Source organism: Hylobates moloch, unplaced genomic scaffold (genome assembly GCF_009828535.3).
Source record: "Hylobates moloch isolate HMO894 unplaced genomic scaffold, HMol_V3 SCAFFOLD_12, whole genome shotgun sequence".
Taxonomy (NCBI): Eukaryota; Metazoa; Chordata; class Mammalia; order Primates; family Hylobatidae; genus Hylobates; species Hylobates moloch.
This window is the reverse complement of record NW_026652287.1, coordinates 29,346,145-29,373,162: the sequence shown is the minus strand read 5'-3', so window position 1 is coordinate 29,373,162 and position 27,018 is coordinate 29,346,145. Positions and strand designations below refer to the sequence as shown.

At 42.3% G+C, this 27,018-nt stretch overlaps 1 protein-coding gene across 1 annotated transcript in view; it reads left to right on the top strand.

Moving 5' to 3' along the window:
- STAB2 (stabilin 2) overlaps positions 1–27,018 on the top strand; it is a 182,248-nt gene that overhangs the window by 34,969 nt on the left and 120,261 nt on the right. Inside the window, exons 6-12 of the mRNA XM_032171502.1 lie at positions 5,883–5,978; positions 11,178–11,303; positions 12,094–12,290; positions 14,197–14,330; positions 21,925–22,058; positions 23,732–23,814; positions 25,790–25,939. Coding sequence (XP_032027393.1) covers positions 5,883–5,978; positions 11,178–11,303; positions 12,094–12,290; positions 14,197–14,330; positions 21,925–22,058; positions 23,732–23,814; positions 25,790–25,939 — 920 coding nt within the window. The remainder of the gene's footprint in view (positions 1–5,882; positions 5,979–11,177; positions 11,304–12,093; positions 12,291–14,196; positions 14,331–21,924; positions 22,059–23,731; positions 23,815–25,789; positions 25,940–27,018) is intronic.

Sequence of the window (27,018 nt, the reverse complement as noted above, 5' to 3'; positions counted from 1 at the left end):
TGGACATTTGGGTTGGTTCCAAGTCTTTGCTATCATGAATAGTGCCGCAATAAACATGCGTGTGCATGTGTCTTTATAGCAGCATGATTTATAATCCTTTGGGTATATACCCAGTAATGGGATGGCTGGGTCAAATGGTATTTCTAGTTCTAGATCACTGAGGAATCGCCACACTGACTTCCACAATGGTTGAACTAGTTTACAGTCCCACCAACAGTGTAAAAGTGTTCCTATTTCTCCACATCGTCTCCGGCACCTGTTGTTTCCTGACTTTTTAATGATTGCCATTCTAACTGGACAACACCTAAATTTTTAAATAAGAAAACTGGAAACTTAAACTGAGACCCAAGAGAAAAACCTCCAAGCTCTGGATTCCAATAGAACTTTCTGTGATGATAGAAATATTGTCTGTTTGCACTGTCCCATACAGTAGCCACTAGCCACATGTGACTATTGAGCATCTGAAATGGGGCTAGTGCAACTGAGGAGTTAAAATTCAAATTTCACTTAATATCACTTAATTCAAATTTAAATAGCCACATGTGGCTTGTGGCTACCAGATTAGACATCATAGCTCTAGGACGTAACAATTAATAGAACAGGCTTTAAACTCAGCCTGACCATAGTTTGAAACAGACCCTAATTGCTGTGTTACAGAGGGCAAGCTATTTAAATCCCCTAAGACTTTCTCATCTATAAAACAGGAATAATAACATCTATTTCATGGGATTGACAACATAGCAAAGCTCTTAGTATTATGTCACAAGCACTTAATCAATGGAAGTAAGTATCAAGTGAGGACAAAAATAATCCAACAGCAAGTAAGTCACTGATGAATGAATGGATGAATGAATGACTCAGTGATGCCTGGTCATTTCCCACTGACAAGGACTATGGATACTGCAAACCTTTTCATCCAGGCATCCACTGGGTGCCAGTGTTGTGTCATCCAATGAGATGTTGGTCCCGGGAGGTGGCCATTCTGCCTGTAAGTAGGACAGCTCTATTAGGTGCAGTTTATTTTTAACACTGACTGAAATCTTCTGCAGAAGCACTCTCCTACCAGACTGCTTGTTGGTTTAGAGATGATTTCTAGCTGCACCAGCCAAAGGTTTTCATCTCTGAGGCCAGTGCCCCAGCCTGTTCAGTGCCTCCTTCCCAGCTAGCCAGATTGCAAAGCCCGTTTTCTCTAACATGATCCCCAAATCAATCCCACAACCATGTACTGTTAAGAAGAGTCACTAGTATTTGCTGAGCACCTGCTGTGTGTCAGACCATGTGCAGAGGGATTTCTTTGGATCCTCACTGCGACTCTCCAAAGGAGGTGGGGGTTCTCCTTTTATGCATGAAGAAGCAGAGAGGGTTGCTCAAGGCCATGCAGCTATTATGGGGGCAGAGACAGGATTTGACCCCACGTATGTGACTCCAGAGCCTGGGCCCCTAAGCACTGCCCCAGTCTGCCCCTGGTGAGTGTCCATCATACATTACACACCAGACAGGTGAAGTGGATCCTAAGAGTGATGAGATTAGGTGCCCAGTCCCAAGGAGCTAGAAATGTGGGTGACAACTGCGATGATGCAGTGTGCACAGCCCAGACAAGATCCTATGGGAGCACAGGAGAGGGAGCAGCTTACTCTGCTATGGGACATGTCACAGGAGGCTGTGTCTACCATCCCTCTGACCAGCACGGCCATGACTTTCACCACTTTAAAGTCACACCACCCAAGTTTTATGTGTCTCTAGAGATTTGCTGAGACTGGTTAACAAGTACCAAGGGCTCTTTCAATGATCATCTGGGAAACCCTCTGCCACTTACGTCTCCTTCCCAAGGGCATGCTTCTGGCAGCAGCTGGCAGCCTGCAATGCAGTGTCAGAGGCTTCCAAAAGCTGCCAGTGCCAGGCAGTCAATCCAGTATAGCGGCTGTAGTGGAAGATAGCATGAAGGGAGAGGTTCATGCCAGGGCCGTGGGCCAATATCACACAGCCAGGAGGGCAATCTTAGTGACAAGGACAACACTTGTAATTTGCATCTGAATTGGGAGCAGGAGCCCTCTGTGCCCCTCACCTTCCTCCACTGGCTGCATGACAGCAATTAGGGCAGGAATCATCACTGTATCTCCCAGAGCCTCGCTTCCCACTACACTGTGAGCTCCTGGACTTAGATATTATCAATTACTGACATGTTGTATACCTAGTGCCTAATACAGTGCCTGCTGCTAGGTAGGGGCTGGGTAAATATTTTTGAATTGAATTGAATCTTCTCCACTGAGCCCATAGTATACTCCCTCCTCACCCCACTTATCTCCATAACCAACTTGACTGCTCTCCAGAACTTGTTTATTCCAAAAATCCACAGCCATAGGTAGATATCAAAGTGCTTGGCTAAAATAGAAACGATGTCAATTGAGTTTTGAAAGGAGGATGACACTGCAAATCCAATTTAATTCTTCAGTTATTTGAGGGACTGCTTGAGCTAATTATCTCCCATTTTTCCATGTGTGATACACTGGTAGTAATGATACCTACCTCAAAGGATGTGGTAAACATTAGATAATGCATGCAACACACTTGGCAAAATGCCTGATAGATAGTAAGCACTCAATAAAGAGAAGTGTGGGGCCTTGGCTGCAAAATTTAAGGAGGCATCAAAAAAACTCAGTAATCAAGACCAATAACTGCACTGATTTCCTAGGGCAGCTGCAACAAAGTACTACACAATGGGTGGCTTAAAACAACAGCAACTTATTGTCCCAGTTCTGGAAGCTAGAAGTCAAATATCAAGGTGTTGACAGGGCCATGCTCCTTTTGAAGCTTCTAGAAGAAGGTCCTTCCTTGCTTCTTTCAGCTTCTGCTAGCCCCAGCTGTTTTTGGTTGTGACAGTATCACTCCAATCCCAGCCTCCCTCCTCACTTGCCTCTTCACCTAATGTCTGTGGCATCTCCCCTTCTTATGAGGACATCAGTCATATTGAATTATGGGCTCACCTTACTCCAGTATGACCTCATCTTAACTCATTACATCTGCAATGACCCTATTTCCAAATAGGGGCATTCTGAAGTACTGGGGATGAGGACTCCACCATATTATTTTGGGAGACAAAACTCAACCCATGACAATAATACTTTTAAAATTATTGAACAAAACATCAAAATGCTAAATAACAGCAGGATGCAGCTCTGCACTTGCACAACCCTGTTTCACTCTCCTCACCCTAATCCCGGCCCTGCCGGACAATGTCTTTGTCTAAAATTTAGTTGCGTAGTTGTTGGATTGTTACAGGGCACCGTAAAAGATGCGGGAAAATACAGAGGTGGGGAGGTCATTCCAAGCAGTTCCAGTCTAATAGGGGAGGAAAAATATACAGATTGAGAAAGAAAACGGCAGCCCTGACAGCCGTCCCCTGGCTGCTGGCCTAGTTGCTACCAGAGAGGCTGTGGTGTTCTGCTGCTGAGCATAAACAATTTCACAGAATATCACCATCAGAAAAAAGACTCACCATATCCATGGAGGAAAAGACAAAAACTAGGCCAGGGAATAATCATGTCTGAACAGAGACTCAACAACAGTGGACAACCATGAGAACTACCCAGCAGCTGCCTCTGCTGGCTGACATAAGAGCCTACTGATACTTCTCCCAGAATGGCTCACCCTTGCTGCTGGCTTGGTTTGACCATTGGTGAGCTCCTGGTGGTCTTCAGCTGTCAGGCATTAACAAACCTGTAGTTGTCGTAGGGTGCAATAGTGGACACGGAACAAAGAAAGTGCTGCTGGAGCCAGAGGAGCACAGATTGTTTGGAGACCACTGAGATGGCAACACAGAAGTGGGGGCTTTGGCTGGCCTTGAAGGATTCCAGTTAGCACACAAAAGGGAGCGCAGCAGAGGAAAAGCCTGGAGGTGTGAACGTGCAAGATGCATTTCCTGCTGCTTCCACCTGGCATGGTCTTCCCTGGGCCAACCGCACTTTATCTTTTCCTGGCCAGCTCCCATTCATTGGTCATGTCATAGCATTTATCCCAGTGCATTGTGATTGGCTGTTTTCTTCTGCCATTAGATTTTGATCTCTTTGATGGCAGAGACTTTGTCCTGTTTATTTTTGTGCATTAATCTCTAGCGCGGTACTCTCAACATAATACGTATTCCATAAGTGTTTTGAAGGAAGGAAGATAAATAGTGAATGAATCATCCCACATGCTAAGAATCTAAGATGTATAAAATAAAGTGGTGAAAGATGAAAATGAAATTTTATCAAGGTTAGAGTCAGGTTGGAATGGCCATTGTTTACCAAACTGAGACATCTAAATTTTATTTGGTTGGTAATTGAGAGTCATTGAGATATTTTGGGGAAGGTCACCCTGATGCCATTGCTAATCAAATGAAATGAATGAAATGGAGAGGCAAGAAACTGGAAATAGCAAGACCAGGTATCATGCTACTGCAATAGTCCAGGCAAAACATGATAAAGGCCTGAACAAAAATGGCACCAGTGGGGATGAAGAGCAGAAAATCAAGGTGGGAGATAGAGACAGAGAAAACAAAGGATTTGATGGCTTATTAGATGTTTGGAATACTTTAAACTTTATTCATCCTTGCTTTGCTGGTATTTCTGGTTAAGTTTTTAAGCAGGTGCATCTTCTTAATTATGTTTCATCTGAGCTAATATTAAGTTGGCTTACGTGCACCGAAGACACGTGTAGTAGGCAGAAAAATGAGACCCCAAAATGTCCTAATCCCCGGAACCTATGAATATGTTAGGTTATATGGCAAAGGAGAATTAAGGTTGCAGGTGGAATTAAGGTTGCTAATTGGCTGATTTAAGATAGGGAGAGGATCCTGGATTATCCAGGTGAGTCCAATGTAATCACAAGAGTTGTTATAAGTGGATGAGAAAGACAGAAGAGAGAACCATAGAAATGGTAGCATAAGAAGGATTTGGCCTGTCATTGTTGGCTCTGAAGATGGAGAAAGGGTTTCATGAGCCCAGGAATAAAGATGGGCTCTAGAAGCTAGAAAAGACAAAAGAAAAGATTCTCCACTAAAGTCTCCAGAGGAATAGCAGCCCAACTGACACACTGATTTTAGCTCAATGAGTACATTTTGGACTTCTCACCTCCAGAATTATAAGATAAATTTGTGTTGTTTTAAGCGACTAAGTTTGTGGAACTTGTTATGGCAGTGATAGAAAACTAATAAAACATGCTCCAGAGAGGGCTGGCCATAGGATGCTGATGGCCTAGCCTGATAGTAAATCTTGCTACAAACCAACCGCTAACTAAAGAGTTGACCATTCACATTCATTTCAAATGCCCTTCATTTATCATCCCTGAAATGATCTGTCACTGGGCTAAAACATCAAGCTAGAAAATATGGCATGGTTATTCTAGACCCTTTTGAATATTTTCCTTTTTTATCCTTGCATTGCCCAATCAATAGGTAGGACTTACTTGTATAGATATCTGCTACCAACAGTGATTGAGTTAGTAGTAGCTTTTCTCTTTTAAACATAACAGGTGTATATAAGACACTAAATTAATTCTCTTGTTGAAGTATCCAAAGATGAAGTAAATAGTTTGAGAGTAGGGAAGAGAACTCCAATGCATATGATATGCCCCATATGCTTTATATACATTATGTTACTTGACTCTATAGAAATCCCAGGAAGTAGGCATTATTATCCATATGTTAAACTTAAAAGAAAATCCGGGTACTGATAAAATGGAAAGGAGCCAAAGTTCAAACAAGGGTCTCTAGGACTTCAAATCCATGGTCTTCTTCACCTTATTATGCAGAGTCTCAGCAAAGATGATCTGAAAATATTATCTTTCCAGAATGTTTAGCAACAGTCTATGTCAGGTAATAAAAATCCCCCACTTTCTGTCTCCAGTGTGCAACTGTGTGCATGGGGTGTGCAACAGTGGACTAGATGGCGATGGAACCTGTGAGTGCTACTCTGCATACACTGGCCCCAAGTGTGACAAGCGTAAGTACTGCTAGTTTCCTTAATGCCACACCAGATCAAATAGGCACAAATGTATGCATTTCAATTTTGTATCTGTTATTGGTTCTCTATAGGTGCAAGGTACCACCAAAAGTTTTCTAGAAAGAAACCAGAAATTAAAAAGAGAATGTAGAAGAGAAAAGGAAAGAAGAGGAGGGAAAGGGAGGAGGAGGAAGAGAGAGAACAGAAGCAATGTGGTGTCAAGGCTATAGCTGTGTTTTAGGAAGGTTGAACTGGAGGCCAGGTGAAGGGTAGAATGGAGAGAGGGACACTGGGGCTGGGAAGCCAACACAAGCCATTGCAACAAGTGAGTCACCTAGTAAAGGAGATACAGCATCTTCTCAATTATGAGCCTCAAAGGCGGAACACATTAACAGCCCTAAGGAAGAGGAAAGGGTGCTTCACCAAGGCTAAATGATTCACCAAAGGCCACACAACTAGTAAATAGGAGAGCTGGGACTCAAGTCATTTGAATCCATGGGAAATTCTTAAAGCTATCTATCATACTGGGTCCAATCAAGAGCTGGAAACCAAGGGGTGATTTAAACAAGGGAAATTTAATAGGGATAATTAGTAAGCTATGATAGGAGAGCAGCTGTAAAAATGCAAACAGAACTCTAGAGAGGATGGAGCATAACAAAGGAAGGAGAAATTTGGAAGGGGGTGGCCGTCCCCAAGGCTGGATTTAAACCTTGTTGGAGAGGGTGTGGTGGGTGGCCGAGAAGTTTGCTGTTTTATCCAGGCCAGCACTGGACCACAGTCACCTAGCAGGCATGGGGCAACCCTCCAGGGCCTTGGGGAGCTGAGGCTGGTGGGTGAGGCAGAGGAAATCAGGGGCCTCTCAGGCAAAATCCTGGAATACACAATGTCTATGTCGAGAGGGCTGTGGGAAGGTGGTCGCTAGGTCCAGGCCAAGGATGCAAAGTCAGTCACCGAGGAACTCTGAGTGCACTGCTGGGGCAGAGCATCCCTGAACAGACCCTGCAGCAGCAGCAAAGGAACACGCAGCAGCAGCCCCACACTGCATCCTGGAGGCAGAAAGAAGAGCCCCCGCCTCCCGCCGTGTCCCGCCGCGCCCTCTACTGGCAAAACTTAACATCGCTCTATGAAGGAGAAACTCGCAGGATGGCAGAGCCGGCTCTGAAGGGTAAACTGGGAGCTGAGATGTTAAGAAATCGGCCATTGTGCCTGTGCCACTAGCCTCATTTAAATTATCCTCAGGACTTGAGTCTCCTGTAAAAGGAAAGGGTTGGGTGAGATTGAAAGTCAGCAAATGCAAACTCATTTTATTGGAAGCAGTTGAAATGCCGTGAGCGGTGGTAGTAACAGGATGAATAAACTCAGCCTATGCCTTCTTCCTGTAGCTGGGACAGCCATGCAAGCCTCCAGGCCAAATGCAAAGGCAAGTGGGTGGGACGGGCCTTCTGTGGTCCTCAGTCAGCCCACTTCCTTGGCCACTCCTACCATTGTCCAGTGGACTCCTGGGCAGAAGCATTCTCAGTAAGGCAGGAGACCCAGTCCAGAAGCCGGCCTAACGGAAAACCCTAATAGATATGCTTCCAAGTAAAAAAATAGTAATAATTCTGTCCGGCCAAATGACAAGAGACTAGGACAAAAATATTTAAAATTCACATGGCAGATACATTTTTATAATAAAAAATTGGATTCATGTAAAGTCCAAAGTCTAAATTTCAGAATAAGAAATGAAAACAGGCCAGGTGTGGTGGCTCATGCCTGTAATTCCAGCACTTTGGGAGGCCGAGGCAGGTGGATCACCTCAGGTCAGGAGTTCAAGACCAGCCTGGCCAACATGGTGAAACCCTGTCTCTACAAAAATACAAAAATCAGCCAGGCATGATGGCGGGTGCCTGTAATCCTAGCTACTCAGGAGGCTGACCCGGGAGAATCGCTTGAACCCGGGAGGTGGAGGTTGCGGTGAGCTGAGATCACACCATTGCACTCCAGCCTGGGTGACAGACCGAGACTCTGTCTCAAAAAGAAGAAATGAAAACCAGCAATAAACATGAAAAAGGTGCTAAGTCCACTAATTGTCACATACATACTATTAAAATGCAGTCATATTTGGAGTCCTGGAAGTTTATTTTTGTTTGTGTTTTTATTTTTGCCCACTATGTTACAAAGATTGAAAAGACAGATAATATCCATCTGTGGGTATGAAAAAAATGACAGTAAGAATGTGGATTCCTACAACCTATGGGAGAAATTTATTTACTAAATTTGAAGGCATGCTTATAGTATGCTTCTGTGGCCCCAATTCTAAGAATTTACCCTGGGAGAGGAGAGGAATTAGGCAAAGGTAAGCATATATGATCAAAGAAATTTATGGAAATGCTATTTGTAGGAAGATAACAAGCTGAAAACAACTTGAATTCCCACCAGTAGGAAATTAGTTGAATAAGTTGTGGTCCATCCTATACTAGTTAGGATAATGCTAGTAGCTATAAAAAATAAACACAAAACTTCAATGGTTTAACACTATGGTTTTAAAATTGTGCGCCAAGGTGTCCCAAGGTACTACAATCAAATTCACTGGCTACCATTGGTATTTTAAATTTCTGAGGGAAACACAGAGATACATCTGTCAGATATCACATGGACTGCTAGCTTGAGTTAGTTCACAATTTCAACATGAGGTCGCATTAATTCCTTGCAGTGACATCATATCTTTGCAAAGGTACATTTTCAGTGATTGCTATGATAAAAGGCAAGTACCATGTAAAAATCAATGTGACTGAAATGAGGGTGCCAGTCTCCAATCTGTATCAAACTTTGAGAAGTTGTGCAGTGTCCAACACACGCACATGTCTTATACATAGGTGAACATATAAAATAGACATTTTTCTATTAAGCATGTCACCTTTTCAAATGGCTGCTAAGTGATTCTAACAACTAAATAAATGGACTTTTCAGTATTTCATTTGAAGTCGGGGTACCATGAAAAAAATTATTGAGACACTAAAGGCACTGTGACCTGAGATATTTAGGAATCTCTGGCTTAACACTAACGAAGTATAGTTCTCACTCATGTAACAGTCCAATGTGGGTGTTCCTGGCTGGTGCCAGCTTCCCCCTACATGGTGATTAGGGATCCAGATCTTTCCATCTTGTGACTCTGTCATTCTCTAATACCTCAGAGTACTCTGCTTCCAGCCATCACAGATGTGAAAGAGAAGATGGAGAAGCACCTGCTTATGAAAGTCCAGGAAAAATACATAAAACCTCTACTCAATATTCCAGCAGCGTGAACTAGTCACGTGACCTTTCCTGGATGTAAAGTGGGGTGGAAAATGTAATCCTGAAGCAGCAGCCACTTTCTGCCAAAACTTCTGGTTTATGGAAGGGGTGGGGGAACAGTCTCTGTGAACTATTTTACTCAACTAGCCACTGTTGGGAGACAATTCTCCACGCATCTCTCACATGTGTGCACATCTTGAGAGCAATACACTGACTGCTCTTTGTTCCAGATCATCTGTTCAAGGATGTTCGTATACTGAACAGACTTGGAAGACATAGTACCTCCCTCAGGGGCAAAGGGCAGGCAGGCTCACTGCCAGTGCCTCTCAGCTCCAAAGTCACCCTTTTTGCCTGCTCTGTGATAATGGAGCTGGGCTTTATAAATGATTCTCCTTCACTAGCTAGCAAAACGTGAAGCCTCATCAATGAAGAGTGCCAGAAGGACTGTAGAGGAGGAAGCGAGGGCTCTCTCCCTGTTTCTGGTTTGACTCACTCACCAGGCTCCCAAAAAACAGCTTTTCTCTGTTTCTTAGCCCCACATAGTTTCTCCAGTGCCAGGTTCCTGCAGAGCTCAGCTCCCTCCAGCATTTGGCCAATGCACACTGTCCAGTGCTTGACTCAGGAAGTGGCAGCACAGCCAGGAGCCCCAGACTGCACAGGCCCATGCCTCACCCCAGGGGAAGGCTGTTCTGTATTCCTCTCCTCAGCCCCATGCACAGCAAGGCCCCTGAAGAGCTGGTCATCTGGAGAGTTGGACACACCCCCTAAATCCCACACAGCTGGTCTGGAGCTGCCCAGGCCTGAACCACACACAGAGATGCACTGCATGACAGAGAGGTGGCTTCTTAGCTGCTGCTGCCAGCAGCGCCTACTGGCTAGCAGATTCCTTTGGCACCTAGTGAGTTCTAAGGCTTGTGACCTCCCCATGCATGACCTTCCAGCCACCCCAGAGAGCAGATTTCCAGCAAATATTGTCAAAGTATCTCTGCAACTTTGCTATCTAGTGACTAACACCATGCTTTTTCCAGTGATACTCAGATCTCAGCCTGGAGGGAAAAAGGTTATACATTGGGTACTTGTCTCAGCCCTAGTACAGTGGTTGCTCTTTATAGACCTGCTATTTCTTTATTCTTTAGAATTATTTTATTTTAAACTCTCACTAGCAGATTTTTCATGATTTTAATTGTTCATAATCCTTTATAGTACAACTTTCTCTGTTCAAATAATTATGTGGTTTCTGTCTCCTGCTTATCCCTAAATAATACATTGCCCATTTAAAAAAAAAAAATTAGGTACCCTAAGATCAGGGCTCACCTCCTATGATGAAACCCACTGCATGTACATGTCTCAGTCTAGTCCTTTTTGAATTGCCCCATGGGAATTGAGGTTTGAAAAAACTGGTGCCAAAATGCTGATACCCTGGCTGCTGCCCCTGCGGTAAGTATTAAGCTGTACTTCACTCTAACCCAGAAGTTTTGTATCTTCTACCAGCATCCATGAAACTTTATTAGCCCAACTTGTTCACTTTGCAAGCTGGCTGATATGTCAGACTCTTCATGGTTTTTGACAGCCATCTACGTCACACCTATCTTTTGAAATACTATGCAGTTACTACAGATCGAGGCAGATCCTTAAAGACTTTCATAATATATTGTCAAATTAAAAATAACATTGCTAAATATTTTAACAAGATTCTATTTTGTTACAAAATCATACAAATAATGTTATAAATTAATATATTTTATTGATTGATGATATCGGTAAATGTGGGAGACTGAGAAGACAATTTTAACTTTGTGTGTCTGTATTTTTTAAATTATTACAATGAGTTTGTATTGCTTTTTAATAAAAGGGAATACTGCAGTTTGGGGTCTTAAGAACTGGTTATTCTACTAATGCAAGTACTTCAACAATTTTCCTATGCAGCCATCCCTGAATGTGCAGCCTTGCTCTGCCCAGAAAATTCCAGATGTTCGCCTTCCACTGAAGATGAAAACAAACTGGAATGCAAATGCCTTCCCAATTACCAAGGCGATGGCAAATACTGCGAGCGTGAGTAGAATTTAGATTCTGCTAGTTTATTCATTGAGATGTTTAGGTTATCTAACAGGAAAAAAAAAATCTCACAACCTCCTTAACACAATGACCATTTCTATTTCTCTCTGTGTAGTTGAGCGAAATGTATATAAAAGGTGCCAAGCAAAATGCTCAATAAATGGCAGCTTCTCCTTCTCTTATGAAAGCACATATATAGATTTTTATATGTTTCCATATCACCTTAATCAATGTTAGAACAACATTTAATGCTTCTTATTTTATCTTTTTTATTTTATTCACTTTATAAAAAGCTGTATTATATATCAGTTAAAAACATGGACTCTCAAGCCAGACTGTCTGGGTTTAGTCCCAGATCTGCCTTTTACTGACTACATGACCTTTAATCTGCCTGTGTCTCAGTTTTTCTGTCTATGAAATGGAGATAATAATGGTACCTACTTTCAGGGATTATTGTAAAGATTAAATGAGTTAATATATAGCAAATTCTTAGAGCAGGGCTGAGTACATACTATAAATTCTGTCAGTGTTTTCTTTCATGCTATTTTATATTTAACTACATACACAAAATGGTCTACTAATATATCAACACAATATTTGTACAATTTCTGATGGCCATACATAAATCTGTCTGGTTCAGAGGGAAATGAGAGGAAATGTTTGTCTTTGAAAACTGTGAGTTGCCTTTGTGGCTTTGATGAGCTGTGATCCACTGTTGCTCATGGTTCAGTTTTCCTTCTCCAACCCTGTTCACTAACTGCTTCTCATTTTGCTGTTGCCTCTCAAGCCATCAATCCATGTTTACAAAAAATCTGCCACCCTCATGCTCATTGTACATACCTGGGACCAAATCAGCACAGTTGTACATGCCAAGAAGGCTACCATGGGGATGGCCAAGTGTGCTTGCCTGTGGACCCCTGCCAAATTAACTTTGGAAACTGCCCTACAAAGACTACAGTGTGCAAATACGATGGGCCTGGACAGGTGAGCAAATGATGCAGGGAACTGATGTATCTAGAAGTTTGACAAGCCACTATGTGTCACAGGTATCATTTGTCTTCTATGCCATCCCAATTCTCCCTTTCAATGTTCCACTTGGTCTTCCCCTCCAGACAGTCCTCCATGTGCTCAGAGCCTGAAATCAGTGCCTGCTCACTCCGTCTATCCTTTAAACTCACACTTTCCCAGCTCCCCATCCAAACTTAATTGTCTTACGTTCTCTCCTGTCACAGTCCTATATGGTGTTTGGCAAAACATATACATAATTCAAAATTAGATTAACAAATTAACTGTTGAACATATGATTGACTTTTACCAGCAATCCTCCATTCTGCAATGGCTTTCTAATTTAAAAGGTGCTCTTAGAACAAAAAATACAGTGTCCCAAAGGAATGAAACAGATAAAACGTCAGGCAGCACTGATAGATTATAGGCAGCAGTGAGAATATTCTGGGGAGAGACACTGTCCCTCTAAATGACATCGGGACCTTGACTGATAAAAAATCTGGTCAGGAGACCCTCACTGAGGAATCCAGTGGAAAGAGCCTTGGCCCTAATAGCACATTCGTCCATTGAGTATTTATCTAGTGGATGCCTTCTGTGTCCATAACTGCACATCAAGCCTTCAGTGAAGGAAATATGTCCATACAGAAGGGTATTGCTGCACAGGTAGGAGGAAGTGCTCAGTGCCCGACCCAAACAGCCGTGCAGTCTAATCACCTGGATGCTAGCTGATGGGAATGTTCCTAGAATTCCCTGCAGAGAATCCACCCAACCTTGCGTCCAAAGAGAAAGGATATATTATGCAACATTTTTCTGCTATCGATTTCTGGGGCAGGATTGCAGAAAAATTCAAGGGGCTAAATTCCCATCTGTAAAATGAGGGTCTTTATGGGAAAATTAATGTTATGCCATGAATGTCAAGACCTCGCATGTGAGATAAAAAATATGCGTTATCTCTGAAAATGGGTTCCAAGACAGATTTTCAAGTCTTAGAAATTCTCCATTGTTCACACAGAAGCAGCATGTGCATGATTCCAAAACAGGGTTTCTCTACCTCAGCAATTTTCACATTTTGTACTGGATAATTCTTTGCGGGAAGGGGCTTTCTTGTGCATTGTGAGGTGTTTAACAGCATTCTTGACCTCAAGTAGCACCGCCTCCTCCCATCATGGCACTCAAAAATGTTTCCAGGCTGGGCATGGTGGCTCATTCCTGTAATCCCAACACTCCAGGAGGCTGAGGCGGATGGATTGCTTCAGTCCAGGAGTTCAAGACCAGCCTGGGCAACATAGCGAAACCCCATCTCTACTAAAAATACAAAAAATTAGCTGGGCATGATGGTCCACACCTGTGATCCCAGCTGTCCAGGAGACTGAGGTGGGAGAATCACTTGAGCCTGGGAAGTAAAGGCTGCAATGAGCCAAGATTGCACCACTACACTCTAACCTGGGCAACCAGAGTGAGACCCTGTCTCAAAAAAAAACAAAAAACAAACTTGTTTCCAGATGTTGTCCAGTGTGTCCTAGATTGAGACTCCTGGTTGAAAACCATTATTCTAAAGCAATAATACCTCCCATTTGGACATCAATTTCTGCCCACCTATAGACAATCTAAAACTGGGAATTATGGAGCTAGGGAGGTCAAGGGTTAGGAAACAAGAAAATTGAAGCTAAACTTTATAAGCAAGGAGTATAAGTTTTCCAGCAGGTGACATATGTAAACATGATTTCTACTTTTAGATACTTTGACAAATTTTTAGTTTAAGTCCACACTTCAGACATACTCTGAGTGAGTTTTTATGGAAGAATAAAAATACAAGTTAAAGAAGAATGCCAGCAGAAGTAACTAACTAGGATCCTATTTGTTTTTCTCTCCCTGTCTACTGAAGTCTCACTGCGAGTGTAAGGAGCATTACCAGAATTTCGTACCTGGAGTGGGGTGCAGTATGACTGATATATGTAAATCAAATAACCTGTGTCATAGGAATGCAAATTGCACCACCATCGCACCAGGCCGAACTGAGTAAGTCTTTTCAATTCCTCCACCAACATTTCCAAGCGGTGAAAATGGTGTCCAGTCATTGCTGTAAGTTTCTTGAAGGGGAGGAAATGTGTCTTATTCAGTCTTGTATCCACCTCCACCCCACATAGTAGGAGCAAGGATTGTAGTAGGTACTCAATAAATCTTTAATTAATTAAACACTCAACAATTATTTCCTTTATAAGGACCACTAGAATACTCTGGAATATTGATGTGGCCTGATAACTTGATATGAAGTGGTCAGAATGTGGGAGAAGGAAGCCACTGTGACTGGGGAAACAAATGGTTGTTGAGATTACAGGGGTATGACCTCTAATGTACATGCCTGTTTCCTCACTCATGAAATATTGCTTGTTAGTAGCACAAAACAAGACTAGGGAAAGTGAATAAGCACTAGTGGTGTTTCCTGGACTCTAGGTTTCAAAAGAAGGGGTTTACTGTGAATAAAAACATTTGTGTGAAAGTTTCTGAGGCAAAGGCAGCTCACATGATAGAAAGAAGATGGTATTTGGACTAAAGACATAGGGTTAAGTCTCAGCACTGATACCCACGAGATGCATGACCTGGGAAAGTGGCACCATCTCTCTGGCCTCAGTTGCTCCCTGTATAAAATGAGCACAGTGATTTATACTCCATAAGGTTGTTGTGATGATTATATGAGAGAATGTTTCTGGAAACTATGACACCAGTGTAACGTGTTTTCATTAGTGACTGAACCGAAGCTAGAACCCAAGTGTTTGACTCGCAGACTGAGGTTTCTCTGTCCCATTTTCAATTCTCGCTATCATCAGCATCTGAGAAAGACTCATAGTGCCATTGTGAGCTCAAAACCACAATCAACGTCCAACCATAGCATGATAAAACAGTTTCTGTGATTCCAGAGCCCCCTTCATCTTTTGGGAAGTTCAAAAGATGCCTTTTATAACTCAGTGGTCAGTGTGTAGATTTGCCCCAATAGGCTGTATTATCATCATGTCCTATCTGAACAGATAAATAGATCTGTACTTATTGTACATGGAGTGGAAAGAGCTGGGATATCAGAACACTTAGGTTCAAATCCCAAGTCTGCCACTTACCTTACCCTCTCTGAACTGATGTTTCTTCAACCATAAGAGGGAAAGAACTGTACCTCCCACCAGGGCTGTGCTGAAAGTTAAACAGGATTAAATTCATCAATCTCTGAGCAGAACCTGGCACCTAGAAATCCCTCAATACATGTGAATGCACACATAAATACACCACAGCCATGCATATAGGCACAGAGGCACCCAACACATATATGCATCCAGGCACACCCTCCCTTCAAACATATATTCTGGCAATACTGATAACCAAACAAGCTGGTGTATGCATGTTTTACCACCCTCTGAGAAAGTCTAAATAGAATACCTTAAGCAATCTCTTTCCTTTGTGTTTGAGAGGATAAAATCTAAAAATGAAATGGGAATATCAGAATAATATAAGCTGCATCCAAATTTGTGTTTAGAATGTCAGATAACCTAACATTGTGATGTTAGGGGTACATGTATCACCCACAAACCTTCCTACACCTCAAATTGACTGTCTTCAGCTGAAAAAAGGCCTAAGTAAAAAGGCTTGCTAAGTTATATTGATAAAATATGAAGCCATCAGTCTTCGGGTAATTTAGTTCATCTGGGATAAAAATTTATTTCATTTATGCCTTCTCAATATGGCAAGTAGCTTATGCAGAGTCTTCAAAATCATACTGCATTTGTCACAGAAGACCACCTGATGAAGAAGGGTGGGTTCAAACATGAACTCTACCACTCTCCCTGGGGTGACCTTAGACAAGACTAAACTTTTCTAAACCACAGTTCCCTCACCTGTCAAGTAGGTCTAGAGACCAGGAATCTGCCTGTGGAGAGCTAATGAGTTCGTGTATATAATATGCTTTTAAACTCTAAGCTCCATTTTGATTCTTACTGAGAACAAATAACTTTATGCTTTGCCTTTTTATTTTTACTTATTAATAGATGTAGGAAGTAAGAGACAATAGAAGAGATGAGCATTTCTCTCTTATTTAACTAAACTCAGCTGAAAAATAGCCAGGACATGGCTGAGTGGGCCTATTGGAATAAGCACAGTTTACATTCCAGTTGTGCAAAAGTACAAACAACAGTGAAATGTAGGATCTCTTGGAATGTTAGTGACATTGATGATATTCAGTGTTTATATAAGATCTGTACAGGTTGGGATATCCTCAGTGTATACAGTCTTCCCAAGAGTCCTATCCAAGGCAACATGGTACAGTGGCAAGAGACGTTCTCAGATGGATCTAGGTTTAAATCCCAGCTCAGCCACTGCCAGATATGTTTCCAGCAGTTTGACCCTTAGACCTGGGCAACAGGAGCCCCTCCCCTGGGCACTGCATGTTAGAAGCTCCCATTCTGGCCCTCTGCTGTCTACACCAGGGCAAGGAATCTGAACGTCCAAAGGGGCATGCTCCCCAAGAGCCTGGGCCCCCCACTAGACCACACTCAGAGTACTCAGAAGCCTGTGATTTCCTGCCCAAACAGCTCCAAACCAGTTTCCAGGGCCTGAGACCATTCCCAGGGTATGGAGGGTATGGCCAAAAGTGGCTGTTCATAACAGGTGCAGATGAGCCAGCATTATCTCCACCACACTCGTGAATATACCCTTGCCTCAGGTTCTGCTGAACTACTTATTATTTGTCTTGGTCTGTTTGGGTTGCTATAATAAAGTACCATAAACTGAGTGGCTTATAAACAACAGGAATTTATTTCTCACAGTTCTGGAGGCTGGGAAGTCCAAAATCAAGTCACCAGTAGTTTCAGGATCTGGTGAAGCCTGATTCATAGGTGGTGACTTCTTACTATGTCCTCCCAGGGTGGATAGGGGGAGGGAGCTCTCTGGGACCTCTTTTCTAAGGGCACTCATTCCATTCATGAGGCCTTTACTTTCTTGATTTAATTATTATACCTCCCAAAGGCCGTGCTTCCTAATAATACCATCACACTGTAGGTTAGGATTTCAACATATGAATTTTGAGGTGGACACAAACATTCAGTCCATTGCACTGTTCTTCAAACATGATATGGTGCTCCCTACTCCTGGCCCTTGCACCTGCTCTTCCTTCTACTTAGGATGCCATCCCCACCCTCCACCCACCTCCTGGGAGTCAGCCTAACACCCTGCTCCTTCAATGGCCAGACTAAGTATCTCCACCTCTAGGATGCCTCCCCGTCCTCCCAGTCCTCTCTGATGCCCCTCCCTCTGGGCTCCCAGAGCACCCTGGAATGTGTCTATGAGAGCATTTAGGGTCCAGAACTGTGATAAGGATGTAGCATAGTGGCGGTGAGCACAGGCGCTGCCAGTTACAGGCTGTGTGATCTTGAGTGAGATACTTAACTTCTCTGTGCTTCAGTTTCCTTATCTAAAATGGGGCTAACAACAGGACCTACCTTATAGCGTTGTTGCATTAGAAAAGACACCACACTGAAGCCCTTATAGACTATGTAGCATAAGAGCTATTAATAAATGCTGGCTATTATTATAACTTATCTCAATCCTCAACTAGAATATAAGGTCCATGTCTTATTCATCTTTGCTGCAACAATGCCTGTCACCAATCAACACAGTGAAGTGATGAGTACAAAAAATATAAACAGATAGAATGAATAAGACCTAGCATTTGATAACACAACCGGGTGACTACAGTCAACAACAATTTATTGTGCATTTTTAAATAACTGAAAGAGTATAATTGGGTTGTTTGTGGCACAAAGGATAAATGCTTGAAATGAGAGCTTTCTCATTTGCCTTGATATGATTATTATGTATTGCATGTCTGTATCAAAATAGCTCGTGTATCGCATCAATGTATACACCTACTATGTACCCACAAATGTTAAACATAAAAATAAAATAAGAAATAAAAAACAGTGAAATGAGGGAGAATTTGGAGGAATAAATGAAACAATGAAGAAATGAAATGAACCAGTGAAGAAATAAAGGAAGCAACTGAAGACTTTGAGGACACCCTATATACTAACTAAATCTCAACCAGCATTAAGTGTAATTAATTTCAACCCATAACTGTAAAATGCAAATGGCTTCTGGGTGTTTTTAAAGCCCTAAGACAGCAAGAGACATTTACTCCTAATAAAAAGAAAACAATTTCCTAAAGAGGTGATGTTGTGAATGTTCCATGGCTCAACTGAGAACAGTTAAGTCAGCAACTGGTCTCGTAACATCTCAGACTTTGGACTGAGATTTGAAATAAAAATTAAAAATAGTGATGTCTCGTGCATTCCATTAGCACTGAGGCCATTAAAATATGATTCTCCTGCAATCCTTAGGAAAGAAAGGCCAAGTCACTTGACACAAAACAGACCATTGGCCACCTAACAACTTAAGAAACTTTTAGAGAGAAACATACTCAGTGGTTTGTAAAGGTTACATGTCTTGCTATTAACAGTTGTCTTCAAATGAAGGAATGTAACTTATAGCAGGATTAATTTTTAACAATGACTGTTGTATTATATCACTTCCCAGAGTTACCAGTCTCCTCCTTTTCCATCCTTAAATTAGCGTAGCACAGTGCTTGCAGAGGAGGTTGACATTTAAGTAGGAAACTGTTATTTGATTGTATTAAATTGTTTCATGATTAGATCTACTTTAGTAATTCCTTATAAAAAGGTTTCTCAACCTCAGCTCTATTGACATTTTTGGCCAGACAGTTCTTTGTTGTGAGGGACTGGCCTGTGTAAGTAGATCCCCATCTCAGTTGTAGCAACCAAGGATGTCTCTAGACATTGCCAAATGGCTTCTGGGCGGGGCAGGGGAAGGGGGGCAAAATTGCCTCTGGTTGAGAGCCAATTCTCCATAAAAACCCCAAAGGCTTCATCAGTAAATGATCCCCCAAGTGTTTGTCCAGCTAGAAAACTCATAGGCAGCCGGGCGTGGTGGCTCAGGCCTGCCATCCCAGCACTTTGGGAGGCCAAAACTCCAGCTACTCAGGAGGCTGAGGCAGGAGAATCGCTTGGACCCAGGAGGCAGAGGTTGCAGTGAGCTGAGATCACGCCATTGCACTCCAGCCTGGGCAACAAGAGCGAAAACTCTAGAAAGAAAAGAAAAGAGAGAGAAAGAACTCATGTGCATCCTTCTAGAATTAAATATTACTTTCTCCTAGGAGCTGTCCCCTATTTCTCCAGGTAAAATCAGTTACTTCCTCCTCCATGCCCTATAGCATCCTATTCAATCTTCTATCATGGCACTTACAATGAAACTTCATTTATCTCTCTACGGGTTGTCCTGCTATATCCCAGCACCTCTAGGTCACTGTTGTCATTATAGTCACCTTCTTCATCATGTCAGCCTTGTCCTTGTTGTTATCACCTGCCAAGCATTGAGCTTTTTCTATATGTCTGTCACAGTGCTATTTTTCTTTCCTTATCTCTCTATCAACCATCCTAAAGGTATTATTAAACCCATTTTATGGAAGAGGAAACTGGGACTCAAGGAGGTCAAGTGGCCTTACCATGTTGCTATAATTATTTTGTTTTCAGGTCCATCCTTAGCATGTAAGACTCAAGAAGGGCAAAGTGTCTCTTATTATCATCTTTGTAGCTCTCTTACCTAGATAGTTCCTAGAATTAAGAAGGTACTTAAATACTCAGTAAATAATCAGTTAAACAATCAGGCACTGCCCTAAGTGCTAGGATATAATGAGGAATTATTATAGTTGGGATCCATCTCCTAGGAGAGTGTACCATCTAGCAGAAGAGGCAGTGTCTCCAGAGGTAATTCTGGTGGATAGGGTTGTGACAGAGGTATCGATGAGACGTGCTGGAAGTGCTCAACACAGCTGGGGAGAGGTCACACCAGAGTGATAAGGTGAGGGTGAGAAAGCATTCCTGGTGGGAGAAACAGGCTGAGAAAAGCGTAACAGCCTAAAAAAAGAAGCAGTTTAGCACTGCTGGAATTTTCAGTGGACAGCAAAAGGAAGACAGAGCAGGATTCTCCTGTGTACACTTTCTCATGTGGATAAAAGGAGTCAGGGTTTTAAGCACACAGGTGCTAGAATTTTAAAGCACAGTCAGGAGATTGTATGAAAAACAGATTTCAGGGTAGAATATAAGGGCAGAAAGACCAGGTAGAGGCTGTGCAACAATCCAGGCAGAGGGTGGTAGGATTCTGAAGGTCTGCAGCAAACTTGTTGAACATGTAATCTATTTGCCATGGAAATATATTTAGAAACGCACGTGGATTAACAAGTGCATAGTCTTTCTTCAGAATGCTCTCCTCAATGTGAGTCACATGCAAAACTGTGATGTAGTCACAGCACGTCTTTGGTTCCCTGCATCTCTCCTCTCTGGAATGTTCTTCCCTTACTTCGCTTTGGTTCCTGGCTCATCTCCAAGATGCTTGTGAAAGTCATCTTCCTCATCACCTTGTCAATTTCAGCCAGCTGTCAGCTCCTCTGTACTGAATGGTTGTGGCCTGCTGTAGCCAGGGCTTACAGACTCACAAGAGCTAAGTGTTAAATTTTCAGGAATTTCACAAGAGGGTTAGCATCATCTTATTAGTTTGAAATTGGTCAAGATTGGCATATGAACCATGGAAATTGGCAAATGCTACAAATTAGGGCTTCCCCTCCCCCAGAGAGTTGGTTGTTAAACATTTATCAGCATACCACTGATAGTACATGTTTAACTCTACTTCTCTCTTATGAAACTATTGTACAAAATCTCTGTGATTTGCATTGTTTATATATTTATTTCATAGTTTCTATATTTATTTTCATTGTTTATATACTTCATTGTTTGCTATTTATTTAATTCAATTACTACTTATCGTACAACTATTAATTGAGCACCCGTTATGGACCTACCCTGTGCTGGATTCTGGAGTTCACAACAGTGAACAAATACACATATAGCCCTTACCCTCACTCTTTTCTCAAATGTTATAGGGAAGCAGATATTAATCAAATAACCACACAGATCAGGGTGAAATTGTGCTATGATCACTGCTATGGAGAAGAGCTATGTGGTTCCACGAGAGTATATATAATGGAGACACAGTGAGGGAGTGGAGAAAGAGATAGGCAATCAAGGAAGCCTTTCTGAAGGAAGTGGCAATTGAGCAGAGCTCTCAGCTAGGAAGGAGCGGGGGGGTGGGGGAAGCATTCTAAGTAGATCAATAATGCTGAATCTTTACTGTCCTGCAGTCTGAATTCAGTAGCTTATTCTGATTCAGTCATGCAGTGGAGCCCTAGAGTCCACATTTATTATATTAAATATATTAAGCACTCCAAGTGATTCTGATGTGCATGGTTTCTTGATCACACTTTGAGAAATACTGAGACAAAGAGCATACAAAGATATCTAGTGTTGACAGATACATTTAATTTATTAGGCATCCATTTCTTGAGGAGCTACTAGATGTCAGATACCACACTAGGAATGCTCTCTTGTCCCTATTCTACCCTGGGCATACTTTGCTCCATCTGTTCAATGAGGGGATTGGACTGTATGATCAAAATACTCAATGGCTGTAAAACCCTGAGGATGTCTTTTCCCCTTCTCTGTAGATGCATTTGCCAGAAAGGTTACGTGGGTGATGGCTTAACGTGTTATGGAAACATTATGGAGCGACTCAGAGAATTAAATACTGAACCCAGAGGAAAATGGCAAGGAAGGCTGACCTCTTTCATCTCACTCCTAGGTACGCAGCTATGGGTACAGATTTCCACACAAAAGTCCTCTTTCAGGAAAGGGCATCTGCAAGACACAATGATTCAGAACGGGACAGGCGAGCCTTGTCTATTAGAATCAGCCTTTTTGGAAGGGTCATGCAGGTGAGGGGGAAAGGGCAGGCAGCTGTTTCCAAGAAGACAAGCAAAGAGATAGTGCCAAGAGATCTAGCAATGCACAAATTAGTAGGCAGAGAGCTGAGGACAGGGTTTGGGGGTCACCATAGACCAACAGAGCTTCAGTAACGGTAAGACCAGGACAGCTACTGATGTAAGGATACACACTGTCCCTCTTGTCCTTGACCTTCTAGATCCTTCAGGTATGAACAAAGCTTGACAGGTAAAACTGGGAATAGAGAGGGTGACTGAGACCCCAGGGCAGCATCCTTGTTCTTGAGTGGAGGGGCTGTTTGAAGTTTGGAATAGTCTTGGTTATATGCAACCATCTTAGCACCCTTGGTCTGCCAGTCACTAACTGCCTACAGTGACACATTCACCTCCAGCCCCCCCAGGCAAGGTGAGAGCCTAAAACACCCTCATGTATTTGCAAATGGCTTCTACGGGCCATTACTCCACACTCTCTAGAGAATGAAATATTATAACTGATCACAACATTGGACACAACTTCCGATAAAACACAAATCCAGCCGTGCTGAAAAAAGTAAAACACAGACTTGGCCAATCAACAGAAACTTTAAAATATCAGCTTTTATATTGGAATTTACCTGTTGCCAAAAATGATCTCCCGGCAAGAACATAGATAAACAAGTGTAATTGATGGGTCAATGCTGTGTTCTCTGCATAAATCTTAAGGTTAAATATCCCATTTAATGTCTCCTGCATCAAAGTCCCATTTTTCCCAAGGCATCCCGTAGGGCATCAAGTATTAGTGGCATCCCTTGGGCTCAGGGGCAATCTGCCAGTTTCCTCACAGCCTTACTCTAAGAACTCTTAGAATACCAAATGGGAGCAGACAGGGGTGAGGTAGTGTTTTTTGCAGACCAGGCCCTCCAACACTTCCCTAGACAGAGTCCTGTTGACCTTTCACCTTCCCCATGACAAAGTCCGTGTACATTGCCTCTGGGTGTGAGAACACAGAGCCTGTCCTGTCATCCCAGCTTCCCCAGGTTATGGAAACAGGACTACCTACGTACTTTGCTGGGCCCACTGGAAAGTGAAAATACAGGATTCTTGGTTCAAAATTTATTAAGCAGTTCAACATGGCAACTGCAGAGCATTAAACCAACCATCGGGGCTCTTCTGAGCTGGCCCTGGATAAAAACAAGGGCTGCATCTTTGCTCACCGAGACAGTGACAACTCAGAAAGTCAAGCGCAGAGTCAGGGACCCGGGGTTGTGGTGGGATTTTGTCATGCCTGAACTGCTCAGCCAGGGTATCTTTGAAGCTGAGGCTGTCTGCAGGAAAACTCTCATGGCATTATGTGGAATGTATTGAGGCCATGGCTTTAGGGTGCCTTACATTCTTAGAGAGATTCCCAGTTGACACAGGGCCTGCACATACCCATTAGAATAGAGAAGGGCATAAATGGACTGGTCATGACCCAAGACCTGTTGCCTGATTTTACTCCTCATGTACCACTGACTCATTTGGCGTTTTCTTTCTTTGTGTTATTTCGACTCCTAAGACAAAGCTTATGCCTGGCCACTGAGTAAGCTGGGACCCTTCACGGTGCTGTTACCTGCAGACAAGGGACTGAAAGGATTCGATGTGAGTATTTTAAATGACTCTACACCAAGGGGCTAACATGAAAAACCTTAGTAGGGAGTACCTTCTTTTATTTAAAGTGGGAAATCCCCATTAAAATTAAACCTACTGATGATAAGGATGGTGATTTTTTGACAAACTTCTTTTAGTGATATATAACATCCTTACAGAAAGTATACAAATTGTAAGTGTACAACTCAATGAATTTTCCCAATGTGAACCTACTTGTGTAAACACCAAGCCCATTTCCAGCAACCTAGAAGGCCCCCTGGTCCCTGTTTCCAATCATTACCCTCTACAGGTAACCACTGAGTGTTCTTAACATATATCCAGGTGATAAAGAAGATTTACATAATGCAAAACTGCTCACTTCCCACAGGAAGAATTAAACTAATGTATTAGCTAGATATGTGGGGTTTTTAAAATCATTATAAATGGTACAAGCGATAGGGAAAAAATAAGAAGAAAATTTTAGTCTTCATTGTGAGCAGCTGTTGTTTGAGATAATGTCATCCAGTGGGAATGAAACTTGTAGTGTCTGGTAGAGGCATCCTATCGAGATGGCATCACTAACATAGTTATATTTGGTTTAATGTAAATGATGGACTTATCGATTTGTATACAATTTATTATCTTCACTGGCCTCCATTTTAATCATTGTGTAGGAACTGGTATCCTATATATCTTTCTCCCTCCCACCTTTACCATCTAACATATGTTTTTATTTTTCCTGATCTTGATTTTTTTTTTTTTTTGAGACGGAGCCTCACTCTGTCACCCAAGCTGGGGTGCAGTGGTGCGATCTTGGCTCACTGCAACCTCTGCCTTCCGGGTTCAAGCGATTCTCCTGCTTCAGCCTCCTGAGTAGCTGGGACTACAGGCACATGCTACCATGCCCAGCTAATTTTTGTATTTTTAGTAGAGAAGGGGTTTCATCATGTTGACCAGGATGGTCTCGATCTCCTGACCTCGTGATCTGCCTGCCTCGGCCTCCCAAAGTGCTGAGATTATAGGCATGAGCCACTGCACCTGGCCCTGATCTTGATTTTTATTGTGTGTTCTTGTCATCTGTCTTAAATGCTCTGTGAAACAGATCAGCCAGAAATAAATAAACATTTAAGTAAATGGATTAACAAATACACATAAAATGGTGGAAGCCAATAAAAGATTGAAATCTGGGAAGTGGAAAAAAATAAAAATGAAAAAATAAAATTGGGTTATCTTAATCCGATATTTTGTGATAATAATTTTTGTTGCAATGAATCAAAACCCAGTAAGTTCCCGGCCCTGTAACCCTTATATACCACCACAATTAACCTGTCTGATATTCATCTTTCTATTGTTCACCTTCAGAGATGTCCTCACACCACTCCTGCTGGAAAGAACCAGCAAACACTGTATGCCTCTAGGCTAAGCACTTTGCACATGGTCTCTCATTTAACACATAGTTTACACAGAGTTAATATAAGCATCTGTTGAGTGTTGACTACGTAATAGTGACAAAATGTAGATTTGATACCATGGATTTCAAAAATCTGAACTTTTCTATTCAAAAGTACAATCAGCTTACTTGCTTTACCTACTTTTTCCATGAAACTTCATATTTTATTCCCATCTGCTTCCCATGTTCAAGATAGATTCCTTGTTCCTTGTTCCTCCTGGGGCCATTGCGATGCTGTGCTTTCCCCATGTCAGTTTCAATGCTAGAGCAACCTCCCCCGGTTTGAGAGTAGATTGTGCATTGCTGCCAATTCTCCAGGTTTCTACTTCCTGGAAGGCCTGGCCCTGGTTGATTGAACTGATAGTAATGTATAGCATATATAATTGTCAGTGCTTTCATACATTTGTATTTGCAAAAGCCCAAACCCAAGTTAGGGTGCCCTGGCTTTGATGTCTTTGATACTAAGTAAGGCACAGCATGTGTTACAAAACTCATTTTCTTCTTCAAATAATAGTCAAACTGGCTGTTCTGTCTTAGATAAATGAGCTTTTGGTGAATCATAAAGCTGCTCAATACTTTGTGAAACTCCACATAATTGCTGGTCAGATGAACACCGAATATATGAATAACACAGACACGTTCTACACCTTGACTGGAAAGTCAGGGGAAATCTTCAACAGCGATAAGGTAAGAGTTCCTCTGATTTTCACTCCCAGAACTAAATTGTCCACCAAGCCAATGCCCATGGCCTTCTCTCTCTTTTTGTTTGGGGTTTGTAAAAAATTACAAGGAAATTATTTCCTTATGTATTGTTTGTCAAACACCTTATGTAGGAAGAAACGGACAGCAACACTGGGGAAGGCCATGGAGGAAGGGTGGAGTGTTGTGCAAAGGGGGTTGCAAAGTGTTTGACTTTGGTCTGGTCTGATTTAGTTTGCAAGGCAACTGTCATTCAACTGCCATCAGGAAGGAGAAACTTTGCTATAAACCTGCTTCCTGAAAGCATCAGCACAAAGCCAGATCAGCATTCCTCTTACAGAAGGAAATAGATTTGTTTGTTTTAGATTGCTGGAGTTGATCCATCTTCTCTAACCTAACATTCATCTCTCCCAATGCCATTAGTTCTGTTTGTTTTTTATATAAGCCCATCCTCCCCCACCCGCCCCCCATTTCTTAACTCTTTCTGTGATTTTACTGAGCTGGGGAGCAGGTGATTAGTCAACAAAATGTGCATGTATATAAGCATAGGACCTATACTATTACATTTTACCGAACATCAATAGTTAATAGATCCTTGAGTGCTTGTTCTAAGCAAAGTATGGGGATAAATCTTTATTTGTGTTACATAAGGCTCACAATAACCCTGTAAAGGAGGGACTGTCATAATCCCTGTTGCTCCAGTAAGAAAGAAGAGAGGCCACACAGTAAGTGCCAGAGCCAGGATTCAAATGTGGCTCCAAAGCCCACATTCTTAACCAATCTGCTGCAGTGCATGTGTGAAGATGGATGATGCATGGATGGATGGATGGATGGATACATGGATAGGTCACTGAATGGATAGATGGATGGATGAATGGATGGGTACATGGATAGGTCACTGGATGGATAGATGGATGGATGGATGGATGGATGGATGGATGGATGGATGGGTACATGGATAGGTCACTGGATGGATGGATGGATGGATGGATGGATGGATGGATGGATGGATGGATAGATACATGGATAAGTCACTGGATGGATGGATGGATGGATGGATGGATGGA